At 48.0% G+C, this 23,776-nt stretch overlaps 1 protein-coding gene and 1 long non-coding RNA gene across 9 annotated transcripts; one reads left to right on the forward strand and one right to left on the reverse strand.

Annotated features, from left to right (window-relative positions):
• Nucleotides 1-162: 162 nt before the first annotated feature.
• On the reverse strand, nucleotides 163-23,701 carry arhgef28a (Rho guanine nucleotide exchange factor (GEF) 28a). 8 transcript variants are annotated; one of them, XM_049762157.2, is made up of 39 exons: nucleotides 23,543-23,701; nucleotides 22,918-22,964; nucleotides 21,370-21,511; nucleotides 20,770-20,879; nucleotides 20,425-20,611; nucleotides 18,907-19,090; nucleotides 18,470-18,671; nucleotides 18,183-18,258; nucleotides 17,574-17,620; nucleotides 16,846-16,912; nucleotides 10,532-10,653; nucleotides 10,033-10,349; nucleotides 9,846-9,963; nucleotides 9,476-9,587; nucleotides 8,895-8,975; nucleotides 8,489-8,531; nucleotides 7,627-7,716; nucleotides 7,079-7,202; nucleotides 6,555-6,699; nucleotides 6,293-6,348; nucleotides 5,884-5,941; nucleotides 5,391-5,532; nucleotides 5,173-5,285; nucleotides 4,966-5,106; nucleotides 4,580-4,830; nucleotides 4,387-4,512; nucleotides 4,194-4,311; nucleotides 3,807-4,061; nucleotides 3,477-3,732; nucleotides 3,233-3,363; nucleotides 2,972-3,163; nucleotides 2,718-2,840; nucleotides 2,514-2,635; nucleotides 2,384-2,431; nucleotides 2,142-2,246; nucleotides 1,928-2,080; nucleotides 1,611-1,862; nucleotides 1,125-1,455; nucleotides 163-964 (listed from the first exon to the last, which is right to left on the reverse strand). In XM_049762157.2, the coding sequence occupies exons 2-39, from the start codon at nucleotides 22,948-22,950 to the stop codon at nucleotides 774-776; spliced, it is 5,364 nt and encodes a 1,787-aa protein (XP_049618114.1). In that variant the 5' UTR covers nucleotides 22,951-22,964; nucleotides 23,543-23,701; the 3' UTR covers nucleotides 163-773. The 8 variants fall into 8 exon arrangements, with proteins under 8 accessions (XP_049618114.1, XP_049618117.1, XP_049618118.1 ...); XM_049762160.2 differs by lacking the exon at nucleotides 8,895-8,975 and having other exon boundaries at nucleotides 23,543-23,700; XM_049762161.2 differs by lacking the exon at nucleotides 7,627-7,716 and having other exon boundaries at nucleotides 23,543-23,700.
• On the forward strand, nucleotides 14,794-19,701 carry LOC125993555 (uncharacterized). Its single transcript, XR_007490279.2, has 2 exons — nucleotides 14,794-15,059; nucleotides 18,912-19,701. It is a non-coding gene; the product is annotated as an uncharacterized lncRNA (long non-coding RNA).
• Nucleotides 23,702-23,776: the final 75 nt, after the last annotated feature.

Below are 23,776 nucleotides of genomic sequence, written 5' to 3' on the forward strand. Positions count from 1 at the left end.
CAATCCGATCCAATCCAACTTCTAGCAAGAATCCAGCAAAGAATGACAGTGTGACAAAAGGGTGGCATTAGGCGTCCTGTAAATTAACCGTTTTTCAAGGTTTTTTTCTTCCTAAAAAAACCATTGTAAAAAGCTGTCCCAGTACAAAATGTTACCTTCACGCACAAGCAATAATATTATCTTTATAAGCAGCCCCAACATTTACATACATCACAGCAGTGATTACAACCAGGAAAAGAAAGCAAACATTGGGTACAGTGCATGAAGCCATTTATGTACGAACAATAAATTACCAAAGGGGAATAGGATTAGAAGAATTTTGGCACTTCACTCTTCCAACAGCGTGCCTAGGTAGCCCTTTCAACAAACTATGCGCTACAGTACAATACTTTCTTTCTCTAATAAATATGATTTCAAATCACATGGCGATATAATGTACGCATATGCCGGAGAAGAGCAATTCATGCTGTGCATAGCTTGCGAAGGCCTAAGTTAGCCTTCCCCCATATATTGGACCCTATTTGAAGTGTTAACGGGGAAAAAACACCATTGTTTGACAAGCAAGCAATAAAATACGAATTCAATCTAATTTACAAAACCAAAATATCATTACAGCGAGTACCAAAGTAAAAGGCACGACGGTTTGATTAAGCAGAAGAAGGCACATGGAGTACGTGTTTATATGCTGCTGATCTCTCATTTGATTCTTCACAATTTGCCATGGCTATTTCCATCCATCACAGTCCATCCAGTTTTATGTCCTGCTTCAAACATCAAAGGTAAACAATGTTCTCCTCGCTTGCGTCCTCCCTAAGATGTCCTTCCAGAGAGAGGTAGGACTGCTGGGGGAGGAGCGGCGTGAGGGAAGGAGAAGAGGAGGAGTAAGCGTCTTGGGAAAGTTCTTGGCCGGGCATCTCTGGCCTCCAGGCCCTCGGGGAACGGCCCTCCGACTGCGGACTCAAGTCTGAGGAGAGATGGGAGTCAGTCTTTGGAGGGTTTTGAGCATCCAAAGAGATAAGACAAAAAACACCTTTTTGTTTTCGAATGAGATCATATTATAAATGATGCTCTCATGACATATGAAGCTGTATTATTTCCATTCCAAATGATATTGCACGACATACATTTGCCGACGCTCTGCGGCTGCGCTGTGCCTCTGTCGGCGAAGGGATTGGCCGAGGTGTCGAGAGGCTGGTCGCGCCCGTGATTCTTCTCGCCCAAGGTGAGAGCATCCTGAGAGTGTTTTCTGTGCGTTTGGCTCAGCAGGGTGTTGAGGCTGTTGTAGAGGCTGGCGCTAAGGCTGAGGTCAGCACCGCCAAAGGTGGAGCTTTGCCGGGGGCCGGAGAGCAGATGCTGCTGCTGCTGCTTCTTCTGAAGAGAGGCGAGCAGAGCTGCGTCCTTCTCGTACGTCCAGCAGCTGCCGTCAAGGCTGCCTGAGCGACTGTGAATTGGCACCTGGGAGGGATGTTTCAAAGACAGGAGGTCAGATGATGGAGTATGCTGGGAACACCACTCGATTTTCCAGCTAACATTTAGCAATTTTATCAGTAAGTTCATATTAAAAGAGCCGTCCGTCCGTCCGTCCGTCCGTCCGTCCCATGTCCCCATACCTCGTATTCATCGAGAGGTATGGTCACGGGCAGACTGCTCTGCCGGTTGTGTCTCCAACTCTGGAGGAGACACTGCTGGGCTCGGAGCTTCTCCTTTTCCCTGTCAACACTCTCCTGGCCGTCCCGCAGTCTGTCCAGACTGTGTCGATATTCCATCAGCTGAGTTTCCAGCTCCTGGCGCTCACATCGCAGCCGTTGGGCCTCCAGGATGCAATGGCGCTCACGCTGCTCCAGTGCGCCTTCCTGCTCAGTCTGGACGCAATTTACGCAACATCACACGGACATCACCGCGGTGAGCATCGTGGTGGGGGACCTACCTGTCGTTTGTCTCTAGCCACACACTTCTTGTCCCAGCGCTGCTGCTCTAGTTTCAATTTCACATGAAGTTTGTGCACCTCGTCCACTTCTTCCTTCTTCCTCTCTGTCGCCTTCTTCTCGACATCCTCTTTCCTCTTCTCAACGGCCGTCTCCTGCAACGCAGCGCATCTCCTGTTAAGTGTTCACCACCAGGCGATGTGAAGGAACTCATACCAAGGTGTTTTGGAGCGAGGCAAGGCTCTTGAGCTGAGATTGGTCTCCTTCCTGAAGGAGAATTTTTTGGATCTCCAGGCAGCTGTCCTGGAGAGTCACCGCAGCCTGCGAATGGCAAATACTCACTTGATGTAGAGCGACTGACTGCTTTCAGAAATACCAATTTGACGTTTCAAGCCGCTTCGACGCTCCTCGTGTTGATTTCTTCGAGCGAGGTTGGCCGTTTGTGCGTCTTTACTTACCTGCAGACTATAAAGAAGCTGAGTCAGACTCTGCACACTCTCAGCCACCTACAGAAGGAGGAGCCTATGTTAGGGTACAAGAAAATCTTTTCCAACTCCAATTGGGAAGTACATATACTAATCGGCAAACCTTGAAGAGTGTTTCTTCGGTGTGACTCTGCTTTGGCTCCTCGCTCCACGAGATTCCATCCGTCCCTTCGCTGTCCGACCCGAGAGAAGTGGAGCTCATACTAAGCGTGCTCAGGTAATCGGCTGCGAAAACAAACGAGGCAACAGTGACTTACTACATTCCAGGCGTCCGTCACGCACGCAGTGGCTGGCCAAGCTGCCTTACGTTCTGAGGGCGACTCTTGGATGCTGCTGCCGTGGCTGTTGTAGTTGGGGCACTCGCAGCCACGGACGGGAGAATTGTCACGTTCTCCGTCGTGAACCTGAAGAATGCGGATCAGGTTTTCCGCTACGCAGGAAGCGAGAGTTATTCAGGTTGACTTTGCGTCAGTCAGGCAGGCAGGCAGGCTCCCCCCGATGAAAATGCATTTGATAGTAAATGACTTCAATTTAGCCTTTGTAAGCAGTTGTGCCTGTCACCTTCTCTGAGTGCGGCTGCGAGCAGTGTGGAGGCCGGTCTTGGGGACTCGCTGTCAAGTTCTGCTTGTACCAGCAGGTGGCGATGTGGAATGGCTTCTGGAGAGCGCAGCGTTAACTCTGTGAGCTCAGCATATAACTGTAACTTCTCCTCCAAGCTGGTGCAGATACGCTGGTCCTGAATGAACAATGTCTCTACGAAAAGACAAAAACGCGGATTCAAATGAATTCAGCAGCCCCTATTAGGTTCTTCTCAACTATTACCTTGGAACTTTGAGATTTTCTGAACTTTAACTTCGGCCGCTCGCTTGGCCTCTTCTGTTTCGGTGCTACGCTGCTGCTGCTGCTGCTGCTGCTGCTCCTCCTCCTCCTCCTCCTCCTCTTCCTCTGGACAGCTGCCATGAAGGTTAAGTAGGTTAGATAATGATAATGACACACAAGCACGCACGCACGCACACGCACACACACACACACACACACACACACACACACGTGGTTGAAAACAAACCTCTCTACAGCTTGTCTGATGTGTCTCATCCAAGCATTTCTCTCCTCTCTGGTGCTGGTGTGAACTTCATACATCTCCGGACCGGCTGAGGAAGCAGAGATGAGAAACATCCCGCGCTCCTCATTGGCTACTTCTCTCACGATGAGCTTTTGCAGCGGGATCACGGGAGGCTTCTGGTCCACGGCCGCAAATACAAAGCGTTGATCTTTCTCTTGCAGGATCACCACCACATCTGTAAGCAGGAGTGCCAAGGTATCTAGGGTGGGGGTGGGGTGGGGAATACGTTTTGATGAGTTGGCAAGTACATGAAAGCAATCCAGTGGTGCAAACCTTTTAGGCGGCCCGTGGCAGTCTTCCAGTAAAGCAATCCCTTGTGTCGTAGATGTCGGTGTTTGCTGTGCAGGTCCTGCTTGCGAATCACCTTGCCGCTCTTCAGTTTGGCAAAGCTCTTGTTCTCCAGACGGGCGAGCACTTCCCGCAGCTCCTGAGATCGCTCGTACTCACTCACGGTCAGGTCCACGGCGCCGATGATGTCACGAATGCCAGCCAGAGCGCTCGATAGGTCTGTGTGTTCTTGACTGCCTTCTGTCGGGGGTGAGGTCATTGATCCAGGTCAAGGTTAATTCGGACATTTTTAAAAAGTCATTTCAAGTCCGATATTGAAGATTTTATGATGATCAATTACACAAATCAACTCGGGTCATTTGTTTGCCTTGCCTTGAGTGTAATGTAAAATCCTCTCCAACAAAACCGGGTACTTGGTGATGCGCTGGGTGACTAAAAGGATGAACTCTGGAATCTCTCTTCTCCTGACCAGCAAGTTATTGCTCTGTTGCTGCGAGCACAAAAAGGATTGAACAACGCGCCGATGTTGCGAGCGCTCAAGCCATGTCCTGAAAGGCAGGCCTACTTTGACAAAGATCTGGAGTTTTTTGTTATGCTGCTGAAGCTCCTTGAAGACACTGACAGCTTCCAAGTGGTGACTGCAGAAATCTCCGTACACCCGCTTCATGGTCTCAGCGTTTCCATCGGAGAACTGAAAAGGTCATCTGGAAGTCTCACCATCTCTTGGCAACGGCCGAGGATAATTCATCAGCACCAACCTGTTGAAGAAGGACGTCTCCAATCTGGCTGATGAGGTAATTTCTCGGGTTGTCGGCTTGGCTTGCCGCTTGTCTGCGCTCCTGCAGGGATCCAAAAAGGTTCCTGTGGAAGAGCAGCAAGGAATCCAAGCAGGGGAAAATGCGGGCCACGCAATCCCAGCCTAGCTGCAGCTCCTCCAGCATGCCTCGTCTGAACACTTCGGACATGACCGTCAGAGTCTGGATGTGGTGCAGCTCCGTCTGCATCAGTTCTACAAAGTGGATCGATGATGATGACGAGGGGAGGGGAGGGGAGGGCAGGGCAGGGCAGGGCAGGGCAGGGCAAGGCAAGGCCATTAAAACCAGCAGCAGATTGAATGGGAGTGAAGGCCAGCGGCCGGCCTCACCGTAAATGACATCCTGCCGTTTGACGGCACGTCTGTCGTGTTGCCTGCAGAAATCCGGACTGACCGCGAGACTCCACGACTCGACGTCGAGCCCCAGCAGGTCGGCCGACAGATCGCTTAGTAGCGGGGCAACGACATCATCTACGCGACAAATGGTTTCGAATGAACGCTCATTTTATAAACCACTTCCCGTTGAGTCTCACAGACCCTGCGAGACGACCGAAGGAAGACTGGCCGGAAGTGGAGCGCCCTCGTCCGGCTGTGAGCCATACGACGGAGGAACGGAATCCACCTCCATTGCTGCCGTATCACTCGGCCGCCTGGAAGCGGAAAAGGCAACGGAGAACCTCCGCTTAGCTTTGTCCGCTCCCTCGCAAACAGAAACGAATGGCAAAATGCTGAAATCATGATGACGTTCAGCCTACCTGCTCTCCAAGGAGGCGGAGAGGCTTTTGGAAAGAGGCTTGAGCGTTTCTGACTTTTCTTTGGTCGTTGGTGTAAGTGAGAGGGATGAGGGCACTGATGAGGAGGCCACTGGAGAGGTGGAAACCAAGTCTTTGGCAGAAGCTGAAGGCGACAAGAGAAATTTGCACAGTAGGTCAATGTTGAAATTAAAGTCCCCTGTGAGAAGGAAATAAATGTCAACTAAAGAGCATTGTTAGACAATGTATGAAGATGTCCACACTCAACCTCTGGCTCACACACACACACACATAGAGTCAATAGAATCCAGGCTGGATCCCCCACTGAGGCAGATTACAATTTAACCTTCTTTTTTTTTTTTTTTTTCCCTTCCTCTTCCTTAAATGGAGTCATATGGGTGAGAGTCAATGATTTGCTTTCCACAACAGGAAAACAAAGGAGGAGGAGCGGTCAAAATGAAAAGAAGACCAAAGAAGTCATTTCAGACTCACTCACTCTGTGGGAGAGACAAGTTCTTGCTTTTCATCAACGATACATTCTTCTCCTGCAGCTTCTGAGGAAACATGACACGTTCGCTTCAGTTGATGAGCAACATATTTGTACAGGTAGTGCCTTTCAAATCAAACACATGACGCAACCCACAGGGTCCACTCTTATTATTTTTGGCTCTTGAGAACATCGCATCATTCCAGGAATTCTTTTTGTCACCAAGTGTTGGGATTTCTTCTTCCAGGCTTTCCAACTGCCTCATTTCTTTTTATTTTGCGTTCAGCCTCGGACAGGCCATGGCAGTGGAGTGAGAGAAGAGGAGGCAAGAGAAGAAGAAGGAGAACCCAAATACCAAGTGCATTTGAAAGAACAAACTGAAATGCTGAATTCTTTTTGGAGAGTGGGTGCTGGTTACCTTTCCGCATTGTGCAACAGAGTCTCGGCAGTTCTTGTGGACGTTCACTAAACAGTCTAGTGAGGACAAAAAAAAGGAAAAAGAATTCAACCTTTCATAAACAAAACAAGCAGTGTCCAGATGGCCGTCCAAAGTGCCCATCTTTGTTGACTTTGCCGACGTCATCGGAGGCAGCACGTGCAGAGGATATTGACACAAAGCCACCACAAGACATTTCAGCGGCAGCAACAACAACAACACGGCTGCGGAGGACTGGACTTACTGGAGCACTGCAGCGCGTCCTTCCCACAAATGGACTTATCGCAGGCCACACAGACAGCAGGAGCAGATGGAGACGCGGGCGCAAACTGATGTCCGTTGACGCCTCTGTTCTTGTCCTTGCCATCCTTCACCTCTTTCCCTTTCACCTGAAAAGAAAGCTTATGAAGATTTCGCCCGCCCACTCGAGTGTGCTAACTTTGTTCCGGTCAAAGGGTAGCGCAGTCGTCGGTCGCGCTTTGTTTGTCGTTCCTAATGTTTATTTTCAAACTCTCAAAGTTGACGAGGAAGACTCCCGAGTTCGTGTTTGGTGCGCTCAAACACGTGCGCGGCGATACTACGGCGTGTGTTTTGGTTCCTTATGATGGTTTAACGTTATGTAAGAGGATCTGTTGCTAAGACCTGAGGGAGTTTTTCCTTTCTCCCTGGCCAAATAAAGCCACCCTGGACGGAACTCTGAGCCGGCCGGCCGGCTGAGCCATCTGAACTTCCAGCTTCACTTCAACTCTACTTTTCAGGGCGTCTCACCTTGGTTTTGCCACGAGTGCTGGACATCCTGCTCTTGAGGAAACTGAAGGTCCGGCTCACTTTGTATTTCTCTGACTCCACCTTGGACGGAACGATGTACTTGTCCCACTCCTCGTCCTCCATCCTGTTGCAGTGTAAACGTTTGCGTTAGTGCTCCTTCTTCACCTCGGTGGCACTTTGGAAGCAAAAGCCATGAGATTAGTCTTTTGAAGAACCTGGAATTCTAGCATCATGCTGACATGAAAGAATGTCCAGACGCTCTTGCACTGCTCTACTCTACTCTACAGACTATGACTCTTGACAACATGCTTGAGTGTCACTCTAGTGGATGCTATTCATAGCATGACCTTGGAGAGATGCAATTAATAACATGTCAACACTTGACTTGACTCGATAAAACGGCAGAGCATAAAGTAGAAAATGACATGCAGCGTGATGTCCAAATTGGAAGTCAGGGTCCAATCCGGAGCTTGCATGTGCACAACGGATGCAGTTAATGATGCGGTTAACGGAACGGAACGGCTCGCGCATGCACTTTGAACACATACTCTTTAAGAAACTCGGAGAGGGTGAGGTGTTGGAGTGATGCGCCGCTCTCCTCCTCTGCTGACTGGGCCCGCTTACGGAAACCCAAAACCCTGCGTGATGGATATAGCACACCTTTTTTTTTTTTTTTTAAGAGGGGTCCATTCAATATGTTATAATAAATACATAAATTAAAGACCTAAAAATTCAAATGAAATATTCATAAAGCAATATTTCATATGTCAATAATATGTCTATCGATTGAGGTTCTAAAAATTAGGCAACGTTATTTCTTACTACGGACTAGATTTGCATTTTCTTAAGGGAAACAAGGATGGTGACTTTCTTCCATCTGAGGAAGCGCATTTAAACGACAGCATGATTGATGAAACTGCCAACGTAACACGATTATCCAAAATGTTTCCTCAATTAGCAATGCATGGTGATTAGTGAGCAAAATGCATTAGGACATTATAGCCTGTGACAAAAAACGACGACAACAAAAGGAAACGAATGACAAATAAACGGGGTGAATAGAAAAGCTTCTGTTTTTCGACATGTATGGTGTTCAATTGCTAAAGGGTCACGGCAGGGATGGCGCTGTTTACGTTGACGTTGCAAATCAGAGCATATAGTCGTGGCCCCGCCCCGTCCCATCCCGTCCCATCCCGTCCTTGCACCAGGAAGCGTGTCCCGTCCCGTCCCGTCCCGTCCCGTCCGACACACGCTGTATGCACACAGGCCACCCCATGCGACAAGCATCGCAGCTCATCTCTTACTGCCGGCCCAAAAAGGCCGCAAGTCCGAGTAAGGCCCTGCGCAGTCGAGTGGATGGCGTCCATCCGTCCGTCCGTCCGTCCGTCCGTCTCAGATCAGTGCCGTTACCTCTTTTCCTTGGAAGTCTCGCTCAGGTTCAGCACACTCTGCTCTGTAACGTGTCAGAGAAAGGCAAAGGAGTGAACATGGCATTCGCGGGAAGGAAGTTACGATCAAAACCGAGCCGAGCCAAAGGCAGAGGTTGAAACTTTGACGCCATTGGCACAATTGGGAAAAAGTCGGAATGCCACCCAACACACAAAGACCAACCAAAGATGGCGCCAGAGTTTTGCCAAGGATTAACGGAGGACATTCGAAATAGAACAGCCAAGCCAAGAGGAGCAAATACAACCCAAATACGGTAAAGGAGTAACCTTGAAGTCACCTCAAAAGCCCAAAGTGCTTTTTGATCAGACACCAATTGGATATGAGCGGCAGATATGAGCATCTTCTTGCTTTTCTCCCATGTACTTACTAACTTGGTTGAGTCGAGAAAGCGATTTGGACAGCCATAAAGCCTGAAGGAGCGAGCGACGGCTGCCGCTGAATGCACCGTCTACGCACAGTTCACACACAGCGGCGGTGATGTCTTACGACAATGTCAAAACATCCGCTGGATCTAAAACGTCGGCACATTTCTGTTGTTTTTGGGCTGATAGCGTTTCAAAGAATGGATCATTTGAAAACATTTCCCACCGCACCACAACAGATTTGAGTGTGATTCTTCTGAACACAGCCGCATCCCAGCGACAAGCGGGAGGGAGGTGCACACTTGTGCAACTACAATATTTGATGAATTCGTATTTCTTTTCTCTGACCATATGGTGACTTAGTCGTCACCATAGAAAATGTTTGGAAATGACTGATCTTACTCCAGTTTTTAGAACACAAAAACCTGGCATTTGAACAGTAGTGCTTTTTTTGGGGGGAGATTGAATCAGCCGCACGCACCATCCGTTTATGACAGCTATCCGGCCGGCCGGCCGGCCGCTTTGTTTCTATTCTCTTCATCCAGCCACAGAACAGAGAAGTCCGAGAGGAGGAGAGTCCACTCACCTTCTGCCAGGTCAGTAATGGTGGCGTCTCTGTTTAGCGAGGGGCGCGAGGGCCTCGCCTTGGCAGAGGAGTAGGAGTACGAGCGCAGTCGAACCTCGCCTTCCTCCGGCTTCTGGATGAGAGCAGGGACAGAGCAGAGGGCAGCGAGCAAACAGCCTGAGAACAGAACATTTTTCAATCATGCTGAAAAACTCCCTCAATACGTCTTTTGTTCTTTAACCAGAGCATTGAGGAGCAGTTGTTGATGATATTTTACAACCACACTCAAAAAGGATTGAGTGGTACTTTGCATCCCGTTTCCCTTCTTTTGAGCACAGCATCCCGCGGGATAAGGTAGGTATTGACAAACAGCGCACATGCAGCACAATACCTTGGAGAGCTTTTGCGATGGCTTCAAGTCTGGCAAGCCGGACTGCAGCGTTGGGGCTGAGCAGGGGTACGAGCGTCCCAGTAGGTCCTCTTCTCCGCTGTCACACTCAAGACTGGGACTGTTGACACAATGGATGCTACTTGAACTTTTCCGCTCAGGGAAATCAGAACGGCTACCGTTACAGTACCTCAGTCCGTGGGCTGCCGCCAGCGGCAAGTTGCATCGTCCGCCGTTCAAAGTGGGAGAAACTGGAAAGCTGCTTCGCGGCCGTCGCCTCTGACCTCCTTCAAACAAACGGAAGGCGGAAGCCAGGGGGGAGGACGGGAAAGACGGAGGGGGGGAGACGCGGAGAGGCGACTCCTTGGATTTCTGGCTTCGGACAGCTCTCTCGTCATTGCGTGGACACGTCCTCCAGTCAGGGGATATCGTGGAGAAAGGATCCCAGCAAAGGCTGCCAACATCAGGTGACAGGCCAGAGCGGTACTTCACATCAACATCATCCGCCTGGGATCAAAAAGTACAAGTGTGTTTGGGAAAAGATTTGTTGCAACCAGTCAACGTGTTGGCTTTTGACTTGCATCCCAAATGATTTTGAACACTCTACGCACAGTGGCAGATGTCAAGAGAGCAAAGACCTATTTTTGCTTCCACGACCGAAAGAAACGCTCACTCATCTCTCTACTCACTTGGTCCGCCACCACGGCGTTGGCATAGACTCGGTCTTTCCCGTGGATCATCGCCGACAGCCTGGCAGCGGCAGCCAGAGTCGGCGATGAGGTCTGGCTCTCGCCCGTGGACTGGCTTTTTTCTGTTGGGAGAGCGCAGACATTTTTCAACGTTATGTTCCGTTTCTACGGCGACGGCAAAATAATCCCTCACAAACACAGGAAGTGACATTGACATCCTGGGCAATTCAGCCAGCCGAGCAAGAGTGCGCCGCCTGTGCGTTTGCCTCAAAGGCTCATTGCGCACGCACACGCACACGCACACGCACACACACACACACACACACACACACACACACACACACACACACACACACACGTGAAGGGCTGTGTCAGGCGTTGTGCTGCTGCTGCTGCTTCTGCTGCTGCTGCATGTGTAGGCTGGTTTCTTCGCACCCCACCCGGCCTTCGAGATAACTTCCAGTGAGCACACAGTAGCATTGAGGGGAACCTTTGGGACACAGTGGAGCCACTGTTGAGTGGCAGCCAGGTTCTGCTGGCTTCTTAAAACAGGCACTGGATACAAAACAAAGCTTCTAAACACTCTTTCTAGGAAGGATTTCATGTCGTAGTGGTTCCCTTTCGGAAGATCAAATAAGAAGTCAATAAATAAAAGCGTCGCGCCGGGAAGTGTAGCAAGCTTGCATCAAAACCGTTTCTTTGACAAAAATCAGCTGTCGATCAAACGGCAAAATCCCATAGCTACTGGCACCACACAGCAAGAGGAAAGAAGTGCAGTTTTATAGAGGAGGATAAATCACAGCAGCAAATGGCTGGACTTCCTGTCGGCCGCGAGTCGAATAAATCTGAGAAGCCGCCGCGACCTTGATGAGAGAACCAGATGATTCTTGCTTCATTCATGTCCAACGTAAAAGGGGCAGATGTTAAGTGGCGCATCTGTACCATGTCAAGAACATGCACCTTGAGCACAACTTCTAAACTACTTCAGTAACTGCGGGAGTACATTTCCATGTCCTAAAGTGGCACCTAAAGTCAGCACACACAGAAAAACGCGACAATAACAATCATAAAAGCGCCCACAATGTTTGAGAGTGGAGACAATCCATTGATTTTCCAGATGATCAAGTCTCAATATCAATTGCTTAAACACATTCATTCTGCCCAACAGACAAATCCAAATAGGATGTAGCGGAAAATAGACGTAATCACAAGCATAAAAAGGACAACAGAAAGGACTGTGCAATTCATTGTTTTGATCGGAACACCGCATCAATGACGATCTTCGCCGTTTGACTTTGCATTGGATGAGGGTCAAACGCTGTTTGAAAGTGCCTATCATTTCACATGAACCCACTTCATTCAACTGCTGGACCAAGTTTGAAGCCACAGCTGGCTGCCACGGCCCGGATCATAGCGACACCTCGGACCCATTAAACGCTTGCTTGCTTGCCTGCCTGCCTGCCTGCCTGCCTGGTGAGCATTACTGTCAGCCACTGAGAGCTGTCTTTAACATTAGTTAAGGCAGAAATAACAAAGAAGCCCGCAGAGATCATATTACTCACACTGTTGGGCAATGCGTGCGTGCAGGTTGCCATTTCATCAAATGCAAAATAGCACGGCGGGCTATTTGTGTAGGATTGTGCCCAGAAAGGCTCGATGTGATATTCACAGCATACGAGCGTGAACCCTATACAACGGTAGCGCTAAAGAGTGCCGGAGCTCTTCCAGAAAGTAAGACAAAGACGGCAGTCAGTGGCAGCCCTTCAGACCAGCGCAGTTAAACACAGAGAGTGACCCCGCAACCTGGGAGGGAGAGAGAGAGAGAGAGGCAGCGTGCTTTGGAGGGGGAGGCAGGTTTGTCACAAGGGCTCTTTCTCAAAGTCTTTGGAAGGTGGAACATAAACAACGAGCGCTACCTGTCAATCGGACGGACGCTTTTGAGAGCGCAAGAACGGGAATCATCTCTGCTTTGCTGCTTTTATAAGCAGCTGTCACATTCAGGAGAGGCCGAAAATATTAAAAAGAGGCTAAAATAATAAACGCAGCCTAAAAATGGAGACAGACACCCAAAATCAACGTGATTTCTTTTTTTTTTTTTCACGCCAGGCTATTTAGACAGAAACAACAATCTCCAAATCCACCAGCGTCAGTAAAGACACCTGCAGTCGGTCCAAGCGTCACATTGCGACTTTCCCTTCTGTTTACATTTCAGCTGACCGAGAGAATCCAAGCAGAGGAAAACCTTATGCGCTCACTTATCAGCCTTCAGAGTGACGAAATAAACGCAAAGGCCATCACACCTGAAAACACACCGCCGACAGTTTAAATCCGTGCAGGTTGTTTAAACGACACGTAGAACTCCGGCCGTCGGTCAAATCCTCTTCCCCAATTGAAACCAATGGAAATGCCTTGAATCCGTTACGGCCTCCCAAACCCAAAACAAATGTTCTGAATGTGAAGAATAGACAAACCGATGACCAACTCCTCAGTAAAAGGCAGTGGTAGAGGTGATTCTTCACAAAGTCGCTTGAGCCACAACACCGTTTCCGATCGTTAGATCATCTATGGCGAACAATTAATTGCCTTTATGTGCTAGCCTTAAGATAGCAGACAACAGTGTAGGATTTTTCATCTGGAATCTTTCTTGACACATCCCCTGCTGGTATTTTTATGACTTTAAACTTGTCCTTTGTCCTCCAAAGGATTCCAAGGATGCGGAGTTGGGCAATGATGTCATGCTATTCCTCTGAGTGCATCATGCAGATGATCAAGCATCAAAACGAGAGAGAGTCGCAACCACAAGAAAAAGCTTCTCAACGCTATTGCCTGACCGTCGACGCTTGGCACAGCTACAGGGTTTGACTAACTCCAACTTGTAAGTCGGAAAGTTTTTCCACAGCTGAACTTGTTCATTGTCCAGATTGTCCGTCCGTCCGTCCGTCCGTCCGTGCGTGCGTGCGTCCACTTCAAATCCAAGCCTTTATATGGTCACTTTGGTAGCCGAGTTCATTTTGGGTTTTGGCTTAGTAATACAAGCGAGCCGGCTTTAAACAATTTGCCAGTGTCAATCTCAATTATTCAGCAATAACGGGGATTGTGCTGCTGAGGTTTCCAATGGCAGATGAGGGAAAGTCATGGAGTCAAGCCATGACACAAACATGGCAGTAACTTGAGCTTCTGCCGTGTCTGTCTATGCGGTCACTGGCTTCCTGGGAAAACACAACTTTTGATATACACACAGGCAAAAGTATTGAAATATAATTCCGCAGGTGAGAGGAACGACCAATGCGCTAAATCGGGGTTCGCTTTCCATAAGGGGCCAAGAAAAGTGGTGACATACTTTGTGACTGTCATGGAGCTGAACCTTCACATGGAGCTGAAGGAGCCCAAAATGAAACAACAATGCTGAGAGTCTGCCCGGTGAGGACATCTGTCATTGGGCAACACGCTGTCAGATATCAAGTTACATCAGCGGCAGGCAAGCAAACAAACAGTTGGCTACTGCGGCTTGTGTTGTGGAGAAGTACATTTGATGGCAACAGGCTAGATTCAACTTCACGGCTCCAAAATGTTCTTGCTTTTGGTCAAAGAGGGAAACTTGGTGCAAACGAGTCATCTGCATGCAGTCTGAATGTTACACCTGTCCAACACGCAACGTCCATTTTCACAACGATGCAGACGACATCAGGGATCAAATACGAGCTCTTGCAGTCATAGCGCTCCGTTACCTTTTTTACGCATCCGCATCCTTGGAAAAGAGGGCCACGAGTAGTTAAAAGGAGAATCCGAGTCGGAATCCATGACGTGCTGTCTTGCTACCGGCTCGAGCCTTGTCAGAAAAGAAGCCTCAGAGAACATCCATTGCCGCACGGCGGGAGGAAGAGGCTAGCTGCCGGCTGACCGACTAGCTGCGCGCGGCGGCAATCGCTCCTTTCTTTTTCCAGAGCCCCGCTGTAGACACTTTAGCCAGCATGTTCCCCCTGGCTCCCCCAAGCACCCCTCCCCCTAAAGCCCTCCCCTTCCCCCTTTAAAAGTGTTCAACTCGGAGGAGTCTAGCGCTGTCCTCGTCCGTCCTCCCTCTACTTTCCTTTTTCTTTGAGACTTTCCTAACTCGTTTCCAATTGTGTGCCTCTCAGTCTTTTCACTCATCTGCAACACAGTTTGAAGGGAGCACTGAGGTGAAGCCACGCTGGTAGCGGCAGAAGGGGGGTGGGGGGGGGTCAATGACGGGCCGGAAAAAGTGACTGAGGGAGGGAGGGAGGGAGAAAGTCAAACATAGGAGTGACTTCAGAACCTACAGAGAAGACAAACACCATTGCAGACAGCCGAGTGGAGGTGACACTGGAGAAATCATTAACCCTGTGAGTTGTCTCGCCAAGATAGAAAGAAGAACGCCCGCCCAGTCAGTCCACATTTGCTGGCCACATGGCATTGGCCACATGGCATTGGCCACTGGGATCTCTCGGAATTGCTCTCCACGACATGTGCTAAACACGGGGGATGTTGAAGAGAAGGAGCAAACTGCCAGGTCAGCAGACTCACCATGGAGACAACAGTGAGCGCTGTGGCTATTTTCTTCTTCCCCCCCTTTTTTTCGACCGTTGCCAACTTACAATTCCCCAGCACGAGGAGCACAAGCTCAAGTAGATGACTGCTTGTCATTCGTGCTTAGAAGAGCAATAAAAGCACCGCCATACCATGCCAAACATGTTGAGAATGCATCGAAAGGTTGGACTGCATGCGTGCGCAATCGGAGAGTTCCCAGGGCACAAAGCATCCTGGAAATCCTTCCGCTGGGGTCAGGGACTCACTCTTGTTAGCATTTTTGGCGTAGCGCTAGCTCGTCATCCGTTGTCGCTTTGCCAAGCTATCCGTATCGTAAATTGTCCATTGCGTTCTCACACCACTTCACTCTGGTCCTCAGCTTTCGGGAAAGCCTTGGCAACCCCCATTCAGCCACAATCGGCCCCTTTTTGGTATAGCCCATTTAGCACACGAGCCTTGCTTTCGCCCTACTGCACACATGCATGCACAAGCATGGCTTGTTTGTTTGTTCCGATATATTGAGCAGATCCCACAAGGATGAAGTGTCATTTGCTGGTTATTCATCACTCAACTCACATTTAAAAAAAAAAAGAAAAACGGACCTATGGTGCAAAGGGAATTTGGGGAATGGGTGAATGAGTGTGTTTGTGTGTGTGTGCGTGTGACTATTTGGGGGATAGTGTGTGCGTGCGTGCATGCCTTTTAGGTTGGGTATTTGAATTGGGGGGCATTGGGAGGGCAAAGAGGGGGTAGAGGGGAGGAATGAAAAACAAGAGAATGTTTTTCTATTGCATCAATTGGCAACCTGTATTAATTAAGAAGCTGTCGTCAGTTGTACATTGGATTTGGGTGTCATTCATTGAAGCCAGAGGCAAGAAGAAGCTGATCCCAAGAAGGACGCAGAGAAAATGACAGCTAGGCTCCAAATTCCTCATTCCTTTGCTCTCATTGCTGAAGCTCTGACGGCAGAGATTCGGACTGACACCTTAGTTGAAGTCAAGAGTCCATAGAGCGTGAGATAAAAACAAAGGACACACTCTGGTGACACTTGCAGGAAACAAGATGAGCAATTCAAAGCTCATTAGCAATTACACAAAAGTGCTTTCCTGCCTGTTCAATTCATCAATTAAAAGGCTGGGGGTTTATATTTAGAAAAAGCATTCAAGGGATCAGTTGAGGTCACAGGCGGCTGTGTTCAAAGACAGAGAGAAGAAAAAGTGAATATCCCCATGCCGCTGACACGCTCAGATGCACAGAGCAAAATGGCTCAAGCATGAGCATGGAAAACAACAGCAGCCACAGGAAGTGAAAATTGCAGACGTCCAGTGCCAAGATCCAGCTTGTAACCGCCACATTCTTACGCTCAGGCATCATTTGGCGCACCGGTGGGTGGGTGAATCAAGACAATCATTAACCCGCAGGATGGAGAACCGAAGGAAGCCACCTACAGCCACATGCTTAGAATTCATTTGCTGGCAGGAGCAGGATGACTCCGGCTCGGTTACAGGAGCGCTCTCCGCACGCTATTTTGTAAAAATGCCTTCCATGTGTCCCGACTGCGGTGAACAAAGAGTGACGAGCATCCAAGAAGTCTAAAACGGAGCCCAAATGCAATTTGTCAAACGTTTCCCACCGTTGAGCTCCTTTAATGATTGGAAGCTACTTGGACACCTAAAACAACAATATAGCCACATCCACATCTGAAGCCACACAAGATTTAAAAAAAAATTCTCAAATGAGACGTTTGACATTAATAGCGGCTCTCTTACCAGAGTCAGATCGCTCGTCCTCTTGGTCCTCTTGATTGAGGCAAAACATGAGCGGCTCCTCGTAGTCCTGTCCAGAGAAAAAGTGTTCACTGAGCAGCACGCGCATTTCCACAGCGAGACCTTTCCATCAGGTTGCAAGCATTCCACTAAAACTTTACAACAAAAAAAAAAAGTCTGGCTAAGTACAAAAACACAAGTGTTTGGCAGCGAGCGAGATCAATTAGGTAACCATCTGTAGCGTATACAACAGGTCGTGCAGAAACATGAAACAAGCTCACAAAGTGGGCCATTCAAGCCAAGTGTGCCAGGTGGTGGCGCCTGCCTGCCTGTCTGCCTGCCTGCCTGTCTGCCTGCCTGCCTGCCTGTCTGCCTGCCTGCAACACCTTGACAATCACACCAAAACAATATGGAGCATTGAGGGGCGCTAATGCAGGTTGGCCACAGGCCGTATGACAAATACATAGTTGTTGCCTTCTCTGCTTTTGTCTCCTCACTCAGTCGGACTTTTGCTTTCCGACAATCTGGATTTCTTAGCGACTCTGACTGATCCCAAAAATGGTGCCCTGTCTCCGTGCAACCTGCCATTTAATTCAATGGCTGAGTGGTTGTTCTGTTGTAGTTCCCAAAACATCAATACGCTGGAAAAGAAATCATTATCAGCTCGTGGAAAAGCATTGCCGTACTTTGCCCGCCCATGTGCCATTTAATGAGGTCATATTTATACTTACATTATCGTCTGCAGCTGAATTATCTCCGCTCTTATCAGCAAAAGGTCCTGCAACAAGCAAAAGCCAGCATTCTATACTGTTGTTAAGGGACGCAACGTACGAGGGTCGGATGGTACTGTGCACAGATCGACAGGTGTTTGGCTTAATTGGTTCTGTTGACAAATTTGTGGGCTTTTTATTCCTTTTGGGTGAATTTGGCCAATGAGGTAAATATTGTGCTATTTGTTTTCCTTATATTTTTGATGCGAATCCCCTTTATTTGCGAGCGAACTAAATTTGTATCATCTCCTTTTCTTGGCTCTGACGTCATAGGTTTTTTGTGTGTTTTTTTAACATGCAAAGACATGTGGACAACATTAAAGGTCAGCTGCAACCCAAAGAACAAAGTTGAGCCTTGTTTATGCTCTTATTCTTCGTGTTTTCTTCCTGAAAGCGTCCCTCTTTTCATTTTGCAGTACCTCCACATTTCCACATGAGGTCACTCAATTCCTATTAAAAACTAACCGAAAAAAGTGATTCAAGGTTGCCACGTGAAGAACAGCTGAGTCTGGAAAAATGACCAAAATCCAAAATGCCGGTGATGTTATGGATCTGGATTGGTTCAATTACCGTTTTCTGCTGGCTCATCCACCAATTGTTCTTTGCCGAAAACGCTCTCTGTTCGTTCTCTTCTTAACGCTTTGATCTGAAAGAAGGATACACCTTCAATAGAACCATCAGCTTCTTCTCAATGAATAATATTGAATAAGAATAATTAAATAATTGTTATTTAATAATTAAATGAAATAATAAAGAATAATATTACAGCTCATATTGATAGTGTGATGATGCAGTTGCAAAAGCATTTTCAATACATGAGTAGGAGAAAACCCCCAAAGCTTCTGTCTCTCACTGACCTCTCTGAGGAAGCCCTCATCTCCAAGTCTGTTTCTGAGCAGCTGAATATCAGCATGCCGGCTCTCCTCTGAGCTCCACTTGAGATTTTGTCGGACGGTCAGTGTCAAATTCCCCGTGTCGTGACAGTATCTCAGCAAGCGGGAGCGGTCTGCCCATACCTGAGACAGTCCTGCGGGAGGTGTGGCTAGAGGGTTGGGTGGGCTGCCACAAAATGAATGTGTTGAAAAAGTCGTACCAAACGCTGACTTGTATAGCCATTTAACATGCAACTGGCAGTTGTTCGAGTGATTGTGCTACCTAGTGGGGATGTGTTTAATGACACTCACTCTCTCTCTCTCCGTTAAGCCTTAAACAATTCTACAAATGATCACAAATTCAGCAATTCGGAAGAACACAAAGATGCCACGCACTGTTTGAATGGAGTTTCAAATCTTACTGCAGGAGGAGCTGGAGGAGTTCTCCGTTGCCCGATGAGTAGGCCAGCTGCAGCGGTGTGACGCCGTCCTCGTTTGGAACGTTGACGGCCATCAGACCTCCGGGCTGACAAAGCAGCAGCTCGGCCAGTCGACACAGACCCCATCGCACGGCCAGGTGGAGCAGAGAGTCTTTGGGGCTGCCATCTGCGGTGAGCAGATCACCATCCAGCGGGTGGGCGAGCGATGAAGAGATTCAAGTGGAAATGACAAAACGGCAGCAGGATTTCAATCACCAGTGTGGTATTTAATGCTGATCTCCTGCTTTCTTAAGTAGCAGACTTGTCATTTGTTCTAAGGCCCAGCACTGAATCACTTTGGCCCACTGACCCACTTTAAGGCAGCAAGGATCTTTAAAAAAAAAAAAAAAAGGTGAACCAGCCTCTTTTTTTTTTTGTTTTTGTCAGCTGTCAGCAGTGCAACAAAATCTTTTCAAAAATGTACACACGGTTTCAACAAACGGTTTCAACAAACGGTTTCAACAAACGGTTTCAACAAACGGTTTGCTATGCTGTTTATAGCTGCATACTTTGGCGGCAAAAAACAAACACACCATATTTTTAGTTGACATACGTTTCCCGTGCTCTCGAACCGGACAGCTTTATATTGTGACGTCAACGCAACTGTGAGCACCTGCAGTCAGCTGTAGCCCTCATAAAACCCAAATGACTACCTTTGGACAGTGTTCAAAAGCCAAGCAGTTAGTATATTATACAGGCGCACCCGGGTCATAAAAAAATAAAGTCCATGTCATAAAATAGCGTCAAATTGTACTGCATGGCAAAGCAAAACCTACACGGTGTGAATGCATAAATGAAGAATCCTTTTCTTATGACCCCCGCCCTCCACATCACTCAAACATAATATGTGCAAAGTTCACAGGGCCAATGGATGGATGGATGGATGGGACCGATGTGTTCGTAGGGTGTGCAAGTCAACGTTAGCCTTGCTCTTTCCGCTGCCTTTAATAGTCCAACGGCATAAGTCAAACGCTCAACGGGTTGACACGCGCACTCGGATGTAGCGCAGACGTTCGGAAGGAGACGCTGCTGCAATGAAACAGGCTACGCTAACCGCATTAGCCTGAAATCCACTTTGTTGCTTCTGGGCTGTAGGTGGCCGTAAAGCACAATTTAGTTGAGATGAACAGACAGATGTTCGGTGGTGTCATCTCGCAAACATGGCGGTCAGCGAATGAATGGATGGATGGATGGAGCTCCGCCTCAGGCAGTGCCCAGATGGAACGGCTCTATTAACTACATTAGCGGCCGCCTAATTAGCCATGATGAATTCAACGGGTGCGCGCATGCGAGCGTGATCACTTCCGATTTCCATGCGGCACTGCGCCGGCTGGAAAATGCTAATGATGGTGGAGAGAGAAATGGGAGTGGAACAGAGTTGAAGAGTTCACCTTTGCAAAGGAAGGACGAACCAAGAAGCAAACGATAGCGGTCGCTGAGAAGATTGAGTGGAGCTCTCACCATCTCTGCTGGGAGTCCCCAGAATGTTCCAGTTTGGAGGAATATCCAGGTTAGCCATGGCGAGAGCGACGCGTCGATCCATAGCCCAGCGGGAGCTCTGCTGGCCCAGGTTGAAGAGGCTGCTCAGCTCTGTGTGATCCAGAGAGTTCAGACTATGTCCGCGGGTGACCAGGTGCTCCGCCAGGTCCTGACAATGACAATGACCCATTCTTAACATCCCGTAGCATGATGCACACGCCGAGGAAAAAACATGCTTGCCGACGTTTGGTGTAGCCGTGTTGACAACGTCAAAAGAAATCATGTTTCTTATCAAACAAGACTTCCCAATAAAAGTCCGTTTCCTACCTGTGCGTCGTCTTGGACGTATTCCAGCATTGCGCCGCCCACCCATGTGAGAGGTGTGCTTTCGGAGCTCAAGTAGGCCTGCACAGAGACCACCTCGGCGAGGTTATGGCCTAAAAAAAACCAAATCCATACATTATTTCCACTCGATTCACGCGCTCAATCTGTTCTCCAGCCATAGTCCGTTGGGAGGTCAGCCAAAAATGTGCTCAATAAAATAAGCATTCACCGCCTTCAACATTTCATCAAAGCATCTTTACTGACTGCTAATGGCTACCGACCGGGCTTGCATATTTCCTTCTGGTATAGCGTGATAATGACGATGATTTCTTTTCTAGACAAAGGCAGGAACCTTCAGTCTTTAGCAGCGTCGGTAGCGGGAAGGCTGGCCCGTGCGACCGTTGGCCGTCTCTGTCAAACTCTACTGTTGACGTACTGTTTCCCTCCTGAGAGGAAGTTGATAAGATTCTGTGCATTTCCAGACATCAAGTCACTGCTAGATGATTGGAATTTTGGTGATCGCAGACGGGATAGAAAAGATCCATTTTCCAGAGCAGGAGTTTTAGATTTGAAGACGTTTAAATGAGCTTCCACATCCAGTACCGGGCACGATGAAGCAGAGCATGACGTCACTCTGAGCCCTGGTGACATGGACCAGCGTGGATCCTTCCAGAACAATGAAGACTTCGGCATCTTCCGGCATGGAATCCAGCCCGTCCAGTAATGCAAACACCTTGGCCTGGCCCTGATGTGAAAAAAAGTTGAAAAACGACATTCATTCAAGGATGTAAACAGGTTCTAATTCAAAAGAGGGATTTTGGGGGGGAGGGGGGTAAAAATCTTTGTTAATATTTCAGTGGTACACTAAATCTCTCGGCAGATTTGCTTTCTCTTGAGGGTACGATCAAATCTCCCCTCAATAAAAACAGGAATGCCTTCTTAGCGTCTGCCGCAAAGACCCGAACAGAGCGGAACATTTTGGACGCCTGATCTGAGGAAGCGCAACGGGAATTAGAGCAGAACCATAGAGCATAGGATCCAAATAGACTGACGGGAGCCGAAAATTGCCAACGGTGCACGCAACGATATGTCTGCGTTAGGCTGCCAATCTGGAATGAGTTAGGCCCGTGTTGACTTCTGTCAAGTGTGGGCCGCACACTAAGACAAAACAAGTTGTGAGCTTTGAACCTTGCCGCCGCTAGCTCTCCTCCCTCCGCCAGTCACTTGCATTGGTCCGGGACAGTTTTTGCCCTTTTGGTGACCGACTCACACAGCCTTGTCGCTGGGTACTCGGGCACCAGCCGGAACAGCAACCGTCATTCGTTCACTGGAAAAAAGGCCTTTCCCATCCGACAATTTGGGCTCCAAGAAAATGATCCAAATAGAAGGCTTCAAAGACATCACAGAAATGCTTGCAAGCAGACATTGAGAAAATGACGTTTTTGAACATCACCTTGAGCCGTTCTCTCTCGCTCACCAGTTGCACCGGGGAAACGAAATCTATTGCAAAAAGACATCAAGCTGTGTGTGTGTGTGTGTGTGTGTGTGAGGCATCAATAGAGCGGACGGACGGATACCGTGTGCACTATTCTGGGAAACGTCAAGTGATAAAGTGGCAGAAAATGACACAAGCTGTAGGCAAGACCAAAGTTAGAAGAATGACCTTGAAAAACGGTCTACATGGAATATAAGCTTTGTGGGCTAAGAGAGCGTGGGATTCACAAAGTGTTTCCAGTTGTCTGACAAAGAAAGCAACGTGAACAAACGTTCAAAACGGATCCAATGAAGTGAATGCAGCGTGAAGAAAAAAAAAAAAAAAGATACCACCCACCCTTTTGACCCTCGTAATATTCGCTGTCGGGACCAAACAGACTGAAATAAAAGGTGAAAAATATTGACACGTGCGCTGAATGTTTTAACAGGATACAGGAAATAAATGTTCTTTTTTTAACTGTGAGTAATTCAAGTACAAATAAAAAACAATTCTGTCAATGACTGAAAGTTACTGATTTGCCAAGTAGATAAGCTTTTATTCATCGTGCCACTGACTGATGGTTGGTTATTCTTCCGATATAACAAAAGACGTCACAAACTTGAACTTCTCGGCAATGTTCAAATTCCATCTTTTTCCATCAGACTGCAAATACTCACATATAGGGGCACTTTCCTTCTGCTCAACTCCATCTTCGCCGTACCCGCTGGGAAAAAAATAGCACTTCAATAAGCACTTGACAACAAAAGGACACTTGATGATTGTTAAGTCTGCCTCCTCAGCTCTTGAAAGGATTAGCAAACACTATCTGTTTATCTTTTAATGATCATCATGGTCATTTTGAGACGCTATCCAAATGTACACGCTGTTTCACGAGACCTGATAAGCAGCACAATACGCGCACACGTGCACGTGCGCAGTCAACAGCACTGTATGCATGTAGTATATCTCAAATGGGAAAAATGATTGAATTTCACTTCTGTTTTTAGTCCGACCGAGGAGCTTTATCTGCGCGCAAGTGAATTCGATTTGCCTTTTGCAGCACAGCAACTGATACACATTCAGACTAAAGCTACGTGAAATTGGGTGTTTTGCAGCAACTATTGACAGTGGGATCACTCTTAAAATACAGATTTGCAGTACCCAGATATTCTTCAATGTCTCGTTCAATGAAAAGGTTTTTCACTTTTGTTCATCCAAGCAACCTCATTCCAACCAAACTAAGCAGATGGCTTTATTCGATACAAATTCAATTCGATTCGATTATTAATGTAGTGTACTTACCTTAGAGCAAAAGATTGCAAGGCAAAGCAGCAGTCCTCTTCACTAGTATGCCTTACCTTGGCTCCATTCCTTTTCCAAGTGTTAATAATTCACGTGTTGGTTGGTGTAAATGACTCCAGGTTTACTCGGCTTGGCCGCTATTTAAAGGGGGGGCGTGACCAATGACGCCCCCACCTTGTCTTGGGGCAACGGCGGAGAGGGACAAACAAATTGACACTTCCTCACTTGTCACAT

The sequence above is a fragment of the Syngnathus scovelli genome, chromosome 3 (genome assembly GCF_024217435.2).
Source record: "Syngnathus scovelli strain Florida chromosome 3, RoL_Ssco_1.2, whole genome shotgun sequence".
Classification (NCBI taxonomy): Eukaryota; Metazoa; Chordata; class Actinopteri; order Syngnathiformes; family Syngnathidae; genus Syngnathus; species Syngnathus scovelli.